General features: G+C 44.7%; 1 protein-coding gene and 1 long non-coding RNA gene across 5 annotated transcripts in view; both read left to right on the top strand.

Moving 5' to 3' along the window:
• Window positions 1-12,803, top strand: part of WIPF3 (WAS/WASL interacting protein family member 3) — a 31,824-nt gene extending 19,021 nt beyond the window's left edge. For 2 of the 4 annotated variants that reach the window (XM_081164690.1, XM_081164691.1), the window contains exons 3-8: window positions 6,643-6,775; window positions 7,696-7,827; window positions 9,302-10,054; window positions 10,496-10,639; window positions 11,882-11,983; window positions 12,492-12,803. In XM_081164690.1, the coding sequence (XP_081020816.1) occupies window positions 6,643-6,775; window positions 7,696-7,827; window positions 9,302-10,054; window positions 10,496-10,639; window positions 11,882-11,983; window positions 12,492-12,532 (1,305 nt within the window). In that variant the 3' untranslated portion in view covers window positions 12,533-12,803. Of the gene's footprint in view, window positions 1-2,722; window positions 2,862-6,642; window positions 6,776-7,695; window positions 7,828-9,301; window positions 10,055-10,495; window positions 10,640-11,881; window positions 11,988-12,491 lie in introns of those variants that run through there. The other 2 variants (XM_081164693.1, XM_081164692.1) reach the window with 2 other exon arrangements.
• The window catches only part of LOC308570341, a 153,039-nt gene that overhangs the window by 11,681 nt on the left and 127,297 nt on the right, over window positions 1-14,061 (top strand). The gene's annotated exons all lie outside the window — the stretch shown is intronic.

Genomic DNA, 14,061 nt, shown 5'->3' with positions numbered 1-14,061 from the left:
ATGTACAGATGTTCTCTATGCACAAAGCAGCATATGTCATTTTATCTAGGACTTCCCATCACTTCACCTGCCCAGAAGAGGACATAGGTGGCCAATACCCAGTTCTTACAGATAGCTCCCTTTTCTGGGCTCAGAGCCCAGCACCCCAAGCCCCACAGATAAGGGTAACATCAAACCAAGCCACTTAGAATATTATCAAAGCAAATGAATGCAAACATACGCAAAGCATTCCCCCAGCAATCCAACAGTGACCTTACTCCCCCTCTGCCCAAAAATTTATGTAAGTTTTTCATAGCTTCCCACTTGAACCTTCTATTTTTTTAAACACACACACACACACATTTTTGGGAGCAAAGATACTGTGTGGTAAAAAATAGAATAACCCTCTCTGCTGAACAGCCAGCCTATTAAATATATGACTCATTCCATCTCGTTTTAAGAAGGAAAGGAAAGAGGGAGGTGCAACACTCCTTATCTAACCTGACATTTCTTATATGCGAAAGAGTAGAAATTCTCCTAGTGTGACAAGGTAAACGTAGAGCCAAGTGAACATGTTCTAATTTAATAAGCCTGGGTCGTAGCAACTAATGTTATCCTGATCTACTGGCGCAATTTGAGGGATTCAGTAAAACACACTGTCTTCCAGTTTTTGTCGTCTTCAGAGCCTTGGCAAAAGGCCCAAATGTTTTTCTTTCTAATGGTGTGCCCTTTCAGTGGCGTAGCGTGGGTTGTCAGCACCCGGGGCAAGGCAAGTAATTTGCGCCCCCTAACCCATGGATTTGCGCCCCCTAACCCTAACCCCCAGATGTTGCGCCCGGTGCGGCCGGCCCCCCCTGCACCCCCCATGCTACGCCACTGTGCCCTTTGCTTTTCTAATAATAACATAAAAGGCCAAACAAGACTGACACCTTTCTCGCTGTCTCTCTGCTTACAAATTCTGCAGCCTTGGAAGAAAATCGATTTTCCATTCATTGCCAAAGTTTCAAAGGGCTAATCTATATTTAAAAAAAAAAAAGCAAACGGAGATGGGTGTGTACCCAAGATTGCTCATCGTCAAGAGTCGACCTACTGAAATTAATGGACATAAATTGGTCATGTTCATTAATTTAAGTGGGCTTACTTTGAGTATGATTGGGTACAATCCAATGTATTGTGGCATTGCACCCCAATCTCCAAGTGGTGTGAGATTCCAGGAGCTTTTCCAGGGTTTTCTTTGGAATGAGGCACAGAGACGACTGTGGTGTCTTTAATGGTATATGGTTTATTTGCACATATATACAACCTGAGCCTACGATGGAGGGGTTTGCAGCATTCAGACCCCCAAAGGGTCTTGCTTCTCCCGTAGCCACAGCCTTAGATTCCAGCAGAAATCAAGCATGGCTCTGACCCCATGCCTTCCCAGCCTGCCGTCTCGCTTCCAGCTTCTAGCACACATAACTCCAACTCTCCACTCTGACCTTTGTTTTTCTAACTAGCAGTCAGTGGAGAGGGGCCCACCCATTTTCTATCCAGCACAGATCCATTTCCTTTGTTACCTTAATCACCAATGACCACACCAGGAAGCTAGCAGACTCTCCTCAAGTGTCCTATTTTCCAGGGACAGTCCCGGATTTATAGAAGCCATTCTGATTTGATCCTGGAATGTCCCCCTTTCCCTCTATTTCCATCGGAGAAGCATTGGAGGGTATGGTTATACAACCTCCAAGCCAAGGAGATAAGTAACTATACAGCCTTTAGAAGACATCCGAAGGCAGCCCTATATTGGGAAGGTGTTTTTTTTAAAATGTTTAACGTTTCACTATGTTTTTATATATGTTGGAAGCTGTCCTGAGTGGCTGGGACAACCTAGTCAGAGGGAGGGATATAAATATTATTATTATTATTATTATTATTGAATAGGACATCCTTATTTTCATTGGAGAAATGTTGGAGGGTATGAGCTAGCCTAGCTTTTCCAGGAATTTGAGTCATCCTTTAGATTTTAACACTTGCTGGATTAGGTCTTAGAAGGGTCTTGGCAAACAGCCTATTCCACCCTAAACACAGGACAATATAGAGTCGTACCTTGGTTTTCGAACAGCTTAGTTCTCAAACGTTTTGTGTCAAGAACACCGCAAACCCAGAAGTGAGTGTTCTGGTTTTTGAACTGTTTTTGGAAGCTGAACATCCGATGGGGCTTCCACGGCTTCCGATTGGCTGCAGGACCTTCCTGCAGCCAATCGGAAGCCGTGCTTTGGTTTTGGAAGTCAAATGGACTTCCGGAACGGATTCCATTTGACTTGCAAGGTATGACTGTATTGCTTTGCTATTCCTACTAAAAGTAAAGATAGTTGTGTTGGGCAAGTCAAAATCCATATTAGGGCAATACCACTATTAGACCAACCAAAATGTTGTAAGCTTTTGCCGTTCCTGTGCATTCCTAGCCATTTCCACAATGGTCAAGGGTTTATTGGCATCTCAAGTATCAGGGAAGGAAGATTGAATGCCCCAAAGTGACCAATTTCTCCCCTAATCCACCAAAATGCACAATGCATTCTTGAATATAAGTATTGTGTATGTTCAGAGTTTACTACTCTGTCCAGTCCTCCCCCCCAAATTATCTACTTATTTTGGAAAGGGAGGGGGTAAAGCTAGTATTTAGCATGCAGAGATGACACAAACTGTAGATATATGAACCCAGGAACAAAACCACAGCTGTTAGTTCTAAATTTAAACCTACGAGGTCCTGCTATCTCACCCAAGCAGCAGAGCTACGGCAAAACCGTTTGTGGGAGTTGCTGAGATAAATTATTTGTAACAGCACTGTAAAACAAGAAGCAAGGAGTTATTCTGTTCCAGTGATGTTTCTTCAGTTTTTCACAGTACGTATTGCTTATTCTTCCAGAGGAGATAGGTGAAATTGGTTGTAAATTCCACTGTTGCGTCTGCTGTAGCATTTGCTAATTATATGACTCATTCAGGTTTTTGGTAGCGCTGGTAAATAACATTGTCTCTCTGTGAAATTTCTAAAGGCACTTGAGGACTGAGTTATGGAAGCTAATTTATAAAGCAATATATTCATCCATGCATTTATTTATTTTTTGCAACAAATGTAGCCATAAAGAATACAAGCTATTAAAGGGATTTTACATCATCCCCCCAGGAATGTTTCTAACAAGACAGTACCCAAGTGTGCCATCTAGAGGAGCTTATGCACTTTTAGAAAAAAAGAAAAATGAGGAACCTGCTGTTTAAAATGCTAATACATAGACTGGCAGTTCTTAGCTTATCATTAGGAGGTAGGTTTGTGCTACTTGTGTTATACTGGATATCTCTTTCAGACAAATAATAGCCTGTCCTATGAGCATTTCGGGTGTTTACTTAGTGGCATCAAACACATTCTAATGTGAGCGAAATGCTACTGCAATGCTGCTGCTGCAATTGTTTATTCTCTGTACAGTGGTACCTTGGTTCTCAAACGCCTTGGTACTCAAACAACTTGGAACCCAAACACTGCAAACCCAGAAGTGTTCCAGTTTGCGAACTTTTTTCGGAAGCTGAACATGCTCCATTTTGAGTATTACCCTTCCACTTTTTGTTTTGTTTTTGTGACTGTGTGGAACCCAGTTCAGCTACTGACTGATTGTGTGGCTGCAGTATATTGTTTATTGCTTTCATTTTATGGATCAGTGGTGTATTCCATTTGTCATCAACACACACCACACCACACACCCATACCACACCTCAACAAGGATATTATGGAGCTGAAAAAAATATTCAGAAAAGGGCAACCTAGAGGATCAGTGGCTGCTATGAGGACAGGTCACAACATCCAGAGCTTTAGGAGAGTAAAGCAGGGATATGATGATAAAGGTGTATAAAATTATTTTTGGTGTGGGGTAAAAAATCTCATCGGTATCTGGTTGGTCACTGCTGTAGCTTAGTCTTGTCTGGATGTCACACCTGGATGTCCTATATAATAATAATAATAATAATAATAATAATAATAATAATAATAATAATAATAAATTATACCCTGCCCATCTGTGCGGCTCCCAACAGAATAAAAAAACACAATAACATATCATACATTCAGATAAGGACCTGCTGGATCAAACCAAAGATTCAGCACTGTTTCTACAGTGGCGGCAATAGCAGCAGCAGCAGCAGCAACAACAACAACAACAACAAAAACCCTGTTGAAATCTCACAGGAAAGACACAAGCACAGCAGCACAATTTTCTTTTATTTTTTGAAGGAAATGCTGTTTACAGATCTGTCTGTGTCCTTTGTCAGCTCCTTTCACTCTGGAAAAGCATTTCACTTTTGTCTCCTAGCGGAGTATTGCCATGGAGATAATGTGTTCTTCCTTACGTTCGCCCCTTTTATCGACTGTGAATGAACGTCCAGGTCAGTCTAGCTCTGCCAGAGAAGGGAGTAGGCATTTCTAGATAAGCTTATTTGACAGTGTCAGGAATGCTATAATAAAGACTGGCTATGGGAAGAATAAAAGTGTATTAAGCTTAGCCGTCAAATGGATCTTGGGGGTTATTTCAGGTAGTGGAGCTGCCTTTTCTGCAGAACGAGATCACTCATGACAGCTGTGGTTGGAGGCAAACCTCCCTGTCACATGACTAAAGTTGTGTACAGATTTCCATTTATTCTGACTCCTGTGCTTTTCTGCCACTGGCTCTTGAATCTATTTACTAGTGTCCCTCAAATATGCAACTGTCGTTTCTAAAGAAATGTTGCTGTTGGGTGTCTGTCCGCCACCCTCAGACCATCTTCAGTATGCCAGGAAAACTTAAGCCGCACTCACTTTGCGGTTAAGCTGAGGTGTGTACATTGGAGACAGCCATTGCGCATGTGCCGATGACAGCATGTGCACAGATGACAGCTTCATGAATAGGAGCTGGAGGATGCTTGCCAGGGCAGGGAAACCAAATAGGAAATGCGCATTGGGGTGGGGAGAGACATCCCAGCCTCCTCTCCAGTGGGGACAACAGCACACAGATGCAACTTGAAAAGCGGCAGGAGGGGAAACCAACTTGCTGCACTTTAAGCTGCTAATGCAGGGGTCCCCAAACTAAGGCCCAGGGCCAGATAAGGCCTGAGGGACTCGTTTATCCAGCCTGCAGTGACCCCTGCCGCCCGCTCTTACCAGTGCTGCGCTGCGCGGCTGCCCACTTCTGAGTTGGAGGAGCACTAGAAATAGCTTGTGCGCATGCACGTTATTTGCGCATGGGCAGGCGTTATTTCTGGTGCACATCCAGGTCAGACGAGGCCCATGCACATGCGCACAAGCTTTTCCCAGTGCTCCTCCAACCTGGAATTGCACCGGGAATAGCGTGTGCGCACACGTATGGGCATGAGCTCCCCCGCATGATCGGCCCTGGAGACACTGGCCCGAGGTGCGGTAAGTTTGCTGACCCCTGCGCTAATGTGTATTATAACCCAAGAGTTGCAGAGTTTGGTATGTGAACTCACTTCCTCCAGACTTGCCTTTGTCCCAGCTCACTTATGGTCAACGGAATAAACCGCACAAGCTGATCAAAAGTGGTCCTATATGGCTGACTTCATCAAGAGAATTTCCCATGCCCGTTAGAGGAAGGATGAGTAGAAAAGAGCAAGAAAAAAGCATTCAACTTGCATAAGATATGTTTGGCAGTCCCTAGACTTCAGCAGTCCTAAGCCACACCTGTCTTTTACCCTGGTCGTAAGCAGGTGAAGTGAAAGTAAATCCCATTGATTTCAGTTTCACCGGCTTCCAGTTGCACCGATTTGGTTTCCACTGTCTTTGCAACAGTGAGAAACGGATTGACATGTTCAGTGAGTGTCCGTAAGCTGTAAATACAGGATCTAGTGGTGGGATTGTACCAGTATCACAGTGGGATTGTGATTATTGTCCGGGGGGGGGGGATGTCTGAAGAAACAGAGCCAAAAAATAATTCATAATAGAATTGTAGCGTTGGAAGGGATCCTGAAAGTCATTTAGTCCAACCCCCTGCGATGCAAATATATTGCAAAGAGCCGTTTCCTAAAGCAGGCCTTGCAAGACATGTTTGTTGCATATCACAGAGGTAGCCAACACAGTGCTCTCCGAAGATTGCTGGACTCGGATTGGACCTGATCAGTGGCCATGCTTGGCTGGAGCTGTTGGGGGAAGGAGGCTAATAACATCTAGAGGACACCGTGTTGTATATTGAATAGCTAGCATAAACATAGCAGGTGGCGAATGATGACCAGGTGGCTTTGCTCACCTCCACTGTGTGGCGACTGATACTTATTGGGACTAGAGGGGCAGAAGGCAGGGAGACCAGCAGGAGGCGGAGCCAGAAGCAGTGACAGGCAGAGCCAATGACAGGTGGAGGCTGGCTAAGGACCAGTTGAGGCTGGTCCATTAGGGAGAAGGGGGGAAGCACTGCCCCACCAATTTCAGCCAGCCTTAGAAATCGGGGGGGGGGGGTGTGTGACTCCGCCTGTCATAGGTTCTGGCTCCGCCTACTGTTGTGTTGTTCCTCCCTCTCATCTATCCTATCAATGGGCATCAATCACCTCTGGACCCCATTTGCCCTAATGGACCAACCTTCCTCTCCTCCTTGTGCTTCTTTGTTCTTCACCCTCTGTGGAACCGTGAGCCTCACTGTCTGCTCTCCTTGACAGGCAAACTCCGAGCCGCCCAAGCAGAGGAGGGAGGACTCCAAAAGCCGCAGTGCTTTGCTACACGAGATCCAGAGAGGGACTCGGCTGAGGAAAGTATCGCAGACCAACGACCGAAGTGCACCGCAGATTGAAAGTGAGTCTTCAGCTTCCAGAACTTCTCCAAAGCAATGGTCACAGAGCTGTTTTTTTCCAGGCTGAAAGTCCCTGTGGGCGTTTTGTTTTTGTTTTGCTTGGTTACCAAACCCTGGAAAAGCACCACGTAGATAAGCCTCTTCTACTTATGAGCTGGAAGCTGCTTATATTGGCCACATTTCTTGAGGTTTGGCCTGTCCAGTTCCACACCCCGCCCTGCAAGGACCAAGCCTCCCATTATAAGCCTCCTGCCTTTTGGTCTGTATTAATGTACAACTTCTTTGTATATATAGCAAGGGGGTGGACAGCCTATATCTTTTTTTTCTGACCAGCCCAGGCGAGGAAACGTGTTGTGGATTCTTTCTTAAGACTCCCTAACCCCAGTTTGAAAAGTTAATTATGTTGCTGGAGAGGGGTGTTCTAAATGCAGACCGGACACTGTTCACCCTTTACTTTTTTCTTATTAGATTCCCACCCAGCCCCCTGGTCTTTCCTTTAACAGCATTTCTGAAAACTTGTCTGTTGTTCATTGGCCCATGTCACAAGGAAAGTGGAACTGTGAATAGTTGCCATTTTCTCTGTAAAAAGGCAGGATTCACATATTCCAGCAAATTTAATTTTATTACAGTGTTCTTTTCTCTGTAAATATTCCACTTTTTATTAAATGTTTGATCTGTATGGTCTCGGAATCTTGCTGTCAAGATGGATAGATTAGCAAGAAGAAGGTCCCTGCCTTCATTCACACACCAGAGGGTGCTGTGTTTCAGGACGTGGAGAATTGTGTATGTGGCTGTTGCATCAATTCTTATTCATTATATGCTGCAGGGAAAGACACCGAGGGTAAAAATAAAAAGGGCCAGTAACTCGGAAAGCTTGATAGAATAACCCAGATTTAATTTTTATTTTATTCTTTTGTCACAGACTCTAGGAGGAGGGCCAGCAGAGATGGAGGAAGCTCAGGAACCGGCAGAAATGACATCCCTCAGGCATTGGGGAACCTCTTTGCAGAGGGTTTTCCTGTTCTGAGACCAGTAGGCCAAAGGGATCTGACAGGTAAAAAAAACATTTTTCTATTTAAAAACATCGTCCTCTTGCAGTAACTAGAGCCTGGGTAAACAAAACACGATGTTTTTTTCTTATGATATGTTTGAAAGAGACACTAATTTATTCTTCAGAAACAATAAACACACTCACTCTCTCTCTCTCTCTCTATATATATATAATCTGTTTCAGTAAAACATTGTAGGGCAAGCTTCTTTGACTCTCCCTTTACACTCAGTTTCCCTAGCAACAATCTTATTTTGGCCCAGGATAGGAAAACCATCAAAACAGTATTTTTATATATTTAAAAGCCACCACGAACCACTCTTCAGCCATGGCTCGCAAGAGCAGTTTTCGGATTGGCCCATAAAAACAAATGTGATGAAAAAACCATATGGAAAAACTGGATAGCTCAGTTGGTTAGAGCATGGCGCTGATAACGCCAAGGCTACAGGTTCAATCCCCACAATGGGCAGCTGCAAATTCCTGCATTGCGTGGGTTGAACTTCGATGATCCTCAGGGTCCTTTCATATTCAGGCCCTTTGGCTGGAGCTGACAATAACACCAAGATGCCTCCAGGAGACCCTCTCTTGGAAGGACATTTCAAAGATGGAGTGCCACCACAGAATATGCTCTGTCTCTGTTCATCACCCATCACACGTCAGACAAGGGAGGGAGGGAGAAGGCAGCAGACACGGAACAAGGCCTCTGAGGCAGGGCAGGTTCCCCTGGTTCCCAAGCCATTGAGTGAAAACCGGTCCTTTGACTTGTGCTAGTTCATTGACTAGCAATTAAGTGTAGAGTTTTCTGGTGTTGAGATGTTCCGTATGCCCAGTTAACAACCCCAGTGCTGCCTCTTGCGTTCCCTGCAGTTCCCAGTCTTCAGAAGGCAGCCCCACCAGCAACACACTGCAGCAGTCTAAAAAGCGACGTGACAAGTGCCACTAAGAACCATGGCCAGGTTTATCTCTATACACATATGCTCTCATTCCAATGAGAGAAATCTAATTAAAGCAAACAGTTTCTTGGGGAAATGTACATCGGAAATGGCAGGCTTAATAAGCTGGGTGGAAAGGGCAAAAAACGCCCAGATCTGTCCGTACCACGAATGCCCCGGGGCTTCTGCCTCGCCTCGGTGCAGCATAACTTGAGATATACAGGAATGATTGCTCATTCTGTTGAGTAGGAGGCTATGAATTTCTGTCGTTCGCGTCGGAGCAAAATGTGTCGGGGTTTCAGCCACCTCTGCTCTGCCTCCTGGGAAACAGCCGAGTCACTGTTGATATTGCAGCGTCTGACAGCTAGTCTGTAGGATTGGAATGGCAGGCAGGCAATGGGGATTTGTGGCAAAGGGAAACGAGATTTGTGAAGTGGCTGAGCAGGACAAATTCACATCTCTCTTTTTTGGTTGTCCTTCAAAGCGCGTGGCGCATTGTTACCTTGGTTTATTTGCTGCTTCCTAAAACTTTTATTTGGTTTCCTCAGGTGGTAGGGCGGGTCAGCCAAGCGCTGTAAGGACATCTCCTCCTGCAAAGGGTCCAGACCCACCGAACAATAATGGGAAGGCCAGCGGCAACCTTCAAACTGCGTCGGACAGCCCCAAACCAGCAAGTCCATCAGAAGCATCCAAGGCCCAGCAAGCGATTCCGGCTCGTCCCAACATCCCTGCTCCTCCTCCTCCTCCGCCGCTGCCGCTATCGCCTTCCTCCAGCAAACCTTCGCTTATCTTTCCCCCTCCTCCCTCTCTTCCCCCTCCTCTGCTTGAAAATCCCGAGAGCCTCCCCTCCCCAAGCGCCACTGCTCCTTCTCCCCGCAAAACCCCAGCATCCCCTTCACACATGCCAGCGCCGCCACTGCCTCCCCCTCCCCCTCCCTTGCCTTTAGGGCCCCCTACTTCACTCCCAGGCAAAACCAGCGAGGGCCCCAGCCCATCGGCCTCCCAGCCTGACCTAAGGCTCAGTTCCCCTTCCGTGCCCCCTCCGCCACCACCGCCACCTCCAGTGCCTTCTATGTCCACCTTTTCCTCACACAGGACGTCTTTGCCGCTGCCCCCTTCGCCAACTTCTCTCAGTGCCTCGAGTGGCAGTGGCGAAGCCCCGCCTCCGCTGCCCCCCAAGTCACCGTTTGTGCAGTCCCAGATGCAGAAGCCCAGCATTCAGTCGCTGCCTCTTCCCCCAGCCCCTCCAAGCACACAGCAAGCGGCTGTGACACACAAGAGGAGACAAGGCAGAGGTGGAGGTAGGAATGGCACTCTTTAGCTGCATCACCGCTGGTCCATTTCAACGTACCATAGTCCAAAATGCAGGGGTAGGCCAAGGCTGTGGCCTGCAGCTTCCAGCACCCCCTAACATTGGCTACACTGGCTGGTGTTGGATTGTGTCTTTGCCACAATGTTGCAAAAAGGGGTTACTATTGTTGTTTTACGTACGTTGCATGCTAACTAGCCTGTATGTTTAAAGTGGTCTCATGCCAATAAGGCTGCAACATCGGGGTTTTCTGAATATTTAGACCTGCTCTTTGCCTATAGCCTACTTCACAGGGATGGTGTACAGGTTATTTACGCTAGCCTGAGCTCCTTGGGAGGAGGATAAGATGTAAGTGTAGTAAAAAAACAAGTATGTCTGATGCAATGTTTGCTTATCTTCTCTGAGCCTTTTTCTAATGTGTATTTTGTCTTAGGAAAGCTGATGACACCCCCAGCGCCTCCTGCAAGGTCTCCGACAACTGAACTCTCAAGCAAATGCCAATATGCTCAAGTATCTCCCTGGCTGCCTAGCCCAGACCTCTGCTCAGCAATTAAGAATGGGGCAGTCCACATAATGGGTAATGTTGATAAATTTACGTCTCTGCCCTGCCCAAAACAAAAATGGCAAGCTTAAAACATGCAGGAACTTGTCTTCTCGCAAAACGATGGGGTATTCACCCATGAAGACTTGTTCAAATAAGGTGTTTACTAATTTACTAAGGAATGGCAAGAACCTAAACAATGATATTACAGAAAAAAAGCAAATTAAATTTTAAGGATGTAGCATTGAGCTTCTTTTGCTGTAGATTTTAGATACAAATGTAACTTCATGTTGTTGTTGTGAGGTTAAGAAATGGATATTTGCTGGAATAACTGGGTGGAAACTTTTTTTAGAAATAGAGGGAGAATAATATCAATAATGTTTAGCAGCTATCTAAAAACTGAAAGCTGTTTACATGCACCCTCTCAAACTCTTTGTAAGGTGAAACAGTTTTATTATACCGTAAGTATCTTTACTGATGTTGTAAAAATTCTGCCAGGCGATAAGTTTGCCAAATCGCTTAATGCCTGAGCAAGAACATTCTGGCTCTTGTTGTTTTATTAAAAAATAATTTCAAACACCACAAGTAACACGGAACACCCTCCACCTCAAAAGCATGCAAACAAAACATGCAAACCATTTTCAGGTTCAACATGCTCCCAAAGGAACTAATTCAATTTCCAGGAGTTGTTTTGCAAAACAAACTAGTTCCTTTCACATACAGTTCACAGGTGACTTCAAGTTCATCCAAATCATCATAGAATTGTAGGGTTGGAAGGAACCCCTAGGGTCATCTAGTCCAACCCCCTTGCAATGCAGGAATCCCAGTTATTTTTTTTCCCAGCATTCAGAATATTATAAGCTCTTTGCTTGAAGTATAAAATACACTTGAGAAGACTAAGGAAACATCAAAACATGCACATAGTGGGATGTGAATGGTTTTATCTTTCTCAACAATTATGATCTTTAAGCTTAATGGCCCAATGAGTTTGAAGACGTGTGTGTGTGTGTGTGTGTGTGTGTGTAAGGTAATGGAGTTGAAGATTAACTCGAAATCTTTCAAAGTTCTACCCCAAAATGAACCTAATTCACACTCAGTTCAGTTGGCAATGAACTACTTTGGGTGTAGTTCAGAGATTTTTGAACTGGTGCAGTAAACTTTGTTGCCTCAAATGACTTTATTCCAAGTCTTAGACCATTCCTTTATCATTTTTCTACAGTTCCTTGAATTGGTTGAATTGTTGTAACTCAAAGGGGTGTTTTCCATTTAATTCTCCAGATGACTTTGAATCTAAATTTACTTTCCATTCCGTGGAAGAATTCCCTCCTCCTGATGAGTTTAAGCCATGCCAGAAAATTTATCCTAGCCAGGAAGCTAGAGGTAAGTGAGAAAGTTCTGTTAGTCTGATCAGTTCAGGATAGTTAAATTATTCTACTCCTCTTAAAGACTAGAAACGGTTGCGTGATTATGACTCCTTAGAAATTTTCAAGAAACAGTGGCCTGGTCAGAAATAGAGGAGACTCGCTCACTAGACAGAAGTCTGCTTGGTCAGATCATGTAGATAAAAATAATCTGCGAGAGTTTTGCAGCTAGCATTAAAGGACTTGTTTCTATGTGCTAGGAAGCCATTGGCTTGGGTCACCTGGCTTGAATCCTCATTGCAGAATCTCCTTTAGCATTCTGAACTTGAGTCCACCTTTGAAACTCATGATTCTTTTACCAGAACAAGCCACAAGACTCGGACGCCTGGTTGGATTTGAAGGCACTGAAAGCTAAAGTGGCTTCTCCTTACATGTCAGAAACATGCCTGAAATCTACGGACTTGGTTGTTCGGCTGTGGCTTTTTGTCATTTTGGTTTTCTAGCTAGCCTTCTTTCAATTCTTACAGACAGCACCAACAACCCTCCATTAAGGACACAAGTCAGATGAGAGATCTCAGTAGCAGGAGCATCGCTGGAAGGATCAACGGAGCATTGTGCAATGTAGGACCCCGTTTTGATGACCGCACAGTACATGCAAGCAAAACTGGCGCTGCGTCCAAGATCATACGTGGTAAACGGTGGGATTGACTGGACTAGCACACAGTTGGAAATTATTGTTGTATAATTCCGTTTCAATTGCTTTAAACCTGGGCTGAGATTTGTTTTTAATTTTGTGGAATACTCAGTATATATATATAAATATAAAACATGAACTAGTAGCCCACCTGTGTGGGTCATACTTTATTTTAGCATGAGTGTTCACCCTGTTCAAAATGCAAACGAGTTTGCATAGACGACAATGGTTGAAGTTCCTGCCTGTAGTATCTGCTGGATATAATTTATTTGACCACGTAAATCATGCTTTCAAACTAGGTTTGCTATATTTATATATATATAAAATCCCCTTCTTTGCCTTGCCTCTCTGTAGTTACACTAAAATGGCTTTCCAGTTAATGCAGTGGTGTGGATTGCCAGTGGAGTGCAGCATGTGTGCATATATGTATATTCAAGTGCGTAGGTGATCGGCACTAACCTTCCTTAGCACAGCAGAGGATGGTACCAGGTGTTCACTGGAAAATGCACAAGCTCCAGCTGATTAGCAAGCATGGAATACCTTCTCCTGAATTTTGCCACGTTGCTGCCTTTCACACATCACCAACATCCCTCCTAGATGGTCTGTCCCATCCATCCCTTTGATTAGGAAGTGGAGGAAAACCTGACAGCTGACTATTGAAATGAGGCAAAGGATAATACAGTAGGATGTATATTGACTAATGAGCATCTAGGCTACATCACTACACAACTGTGCCTCTTGGCATAACATATTTATTATATTAACATCCCCAGCAAATCTGAAGGACCAAACTAGATGGTTATATGGCTCTAATCGCTTCTAAACAATGTTGCTCCAGATGAAGAGCATCAACAGGAAGCTGGAGGAAATGCAGCAGGGAAAACATTCGGAATAAGAAAAAATGGGGTTTGATACCTCCTCTGCCGCTCCTGCTTTCAAACTGGTAGTGTCCTCTGGTTGCTTTGTATTAAAAGGGGGGGGGGGAAATGCCAGTATCTTACTCGTAGGGGCCACGCTAGGTACCATATAGCAAAAATATGTAAGAAGGGTAGCAGGTGTTCTTTTTTGCATGTGTGCGCGCTCTGTGATATTCAGCTTGGCTCCTGAAAGTAGGCTACTAGCACCTCTGATTTTAGCAACAAACTAAAGTTCTACCGTATTTTTCGCTCTTTAAGACACACCAAACCACAAGACGCACCTAGTTTTTGGAGGAGGAAAACAAGAAAAAAATATTCTGAATCTCAGGAGTCAGAACAGCAAGAGGGATCGCTACGCAGTGAAAGCAGCAATCTCTCTTGCTATTCTGGCTTGTGGGATAGCTGCGCAGCCTGCATTCGCTCCATAAGACGCACACACATTTCCCATTACTTTTTAGGAGGGGAAAAGTGAGTCTTATAGAGCAA

The sequence above is a fragment of the Podarcis bocagei genome (assembly GCF_964188305.1).
Source record: "Podarcis bocagei genome assembly, chromosome: 12".
Classification (NCBI taxonomy): Eukaryota; Metazoa; Chordata; class Lepidosauria; order Squamata; family Lacertidae; genus Podarcis; species Podarcis bocagei.
Note: the sequence above shows the minus strand (reverse complement) of the source record. Positions and strands in the feature narration are given on the sequence as shown.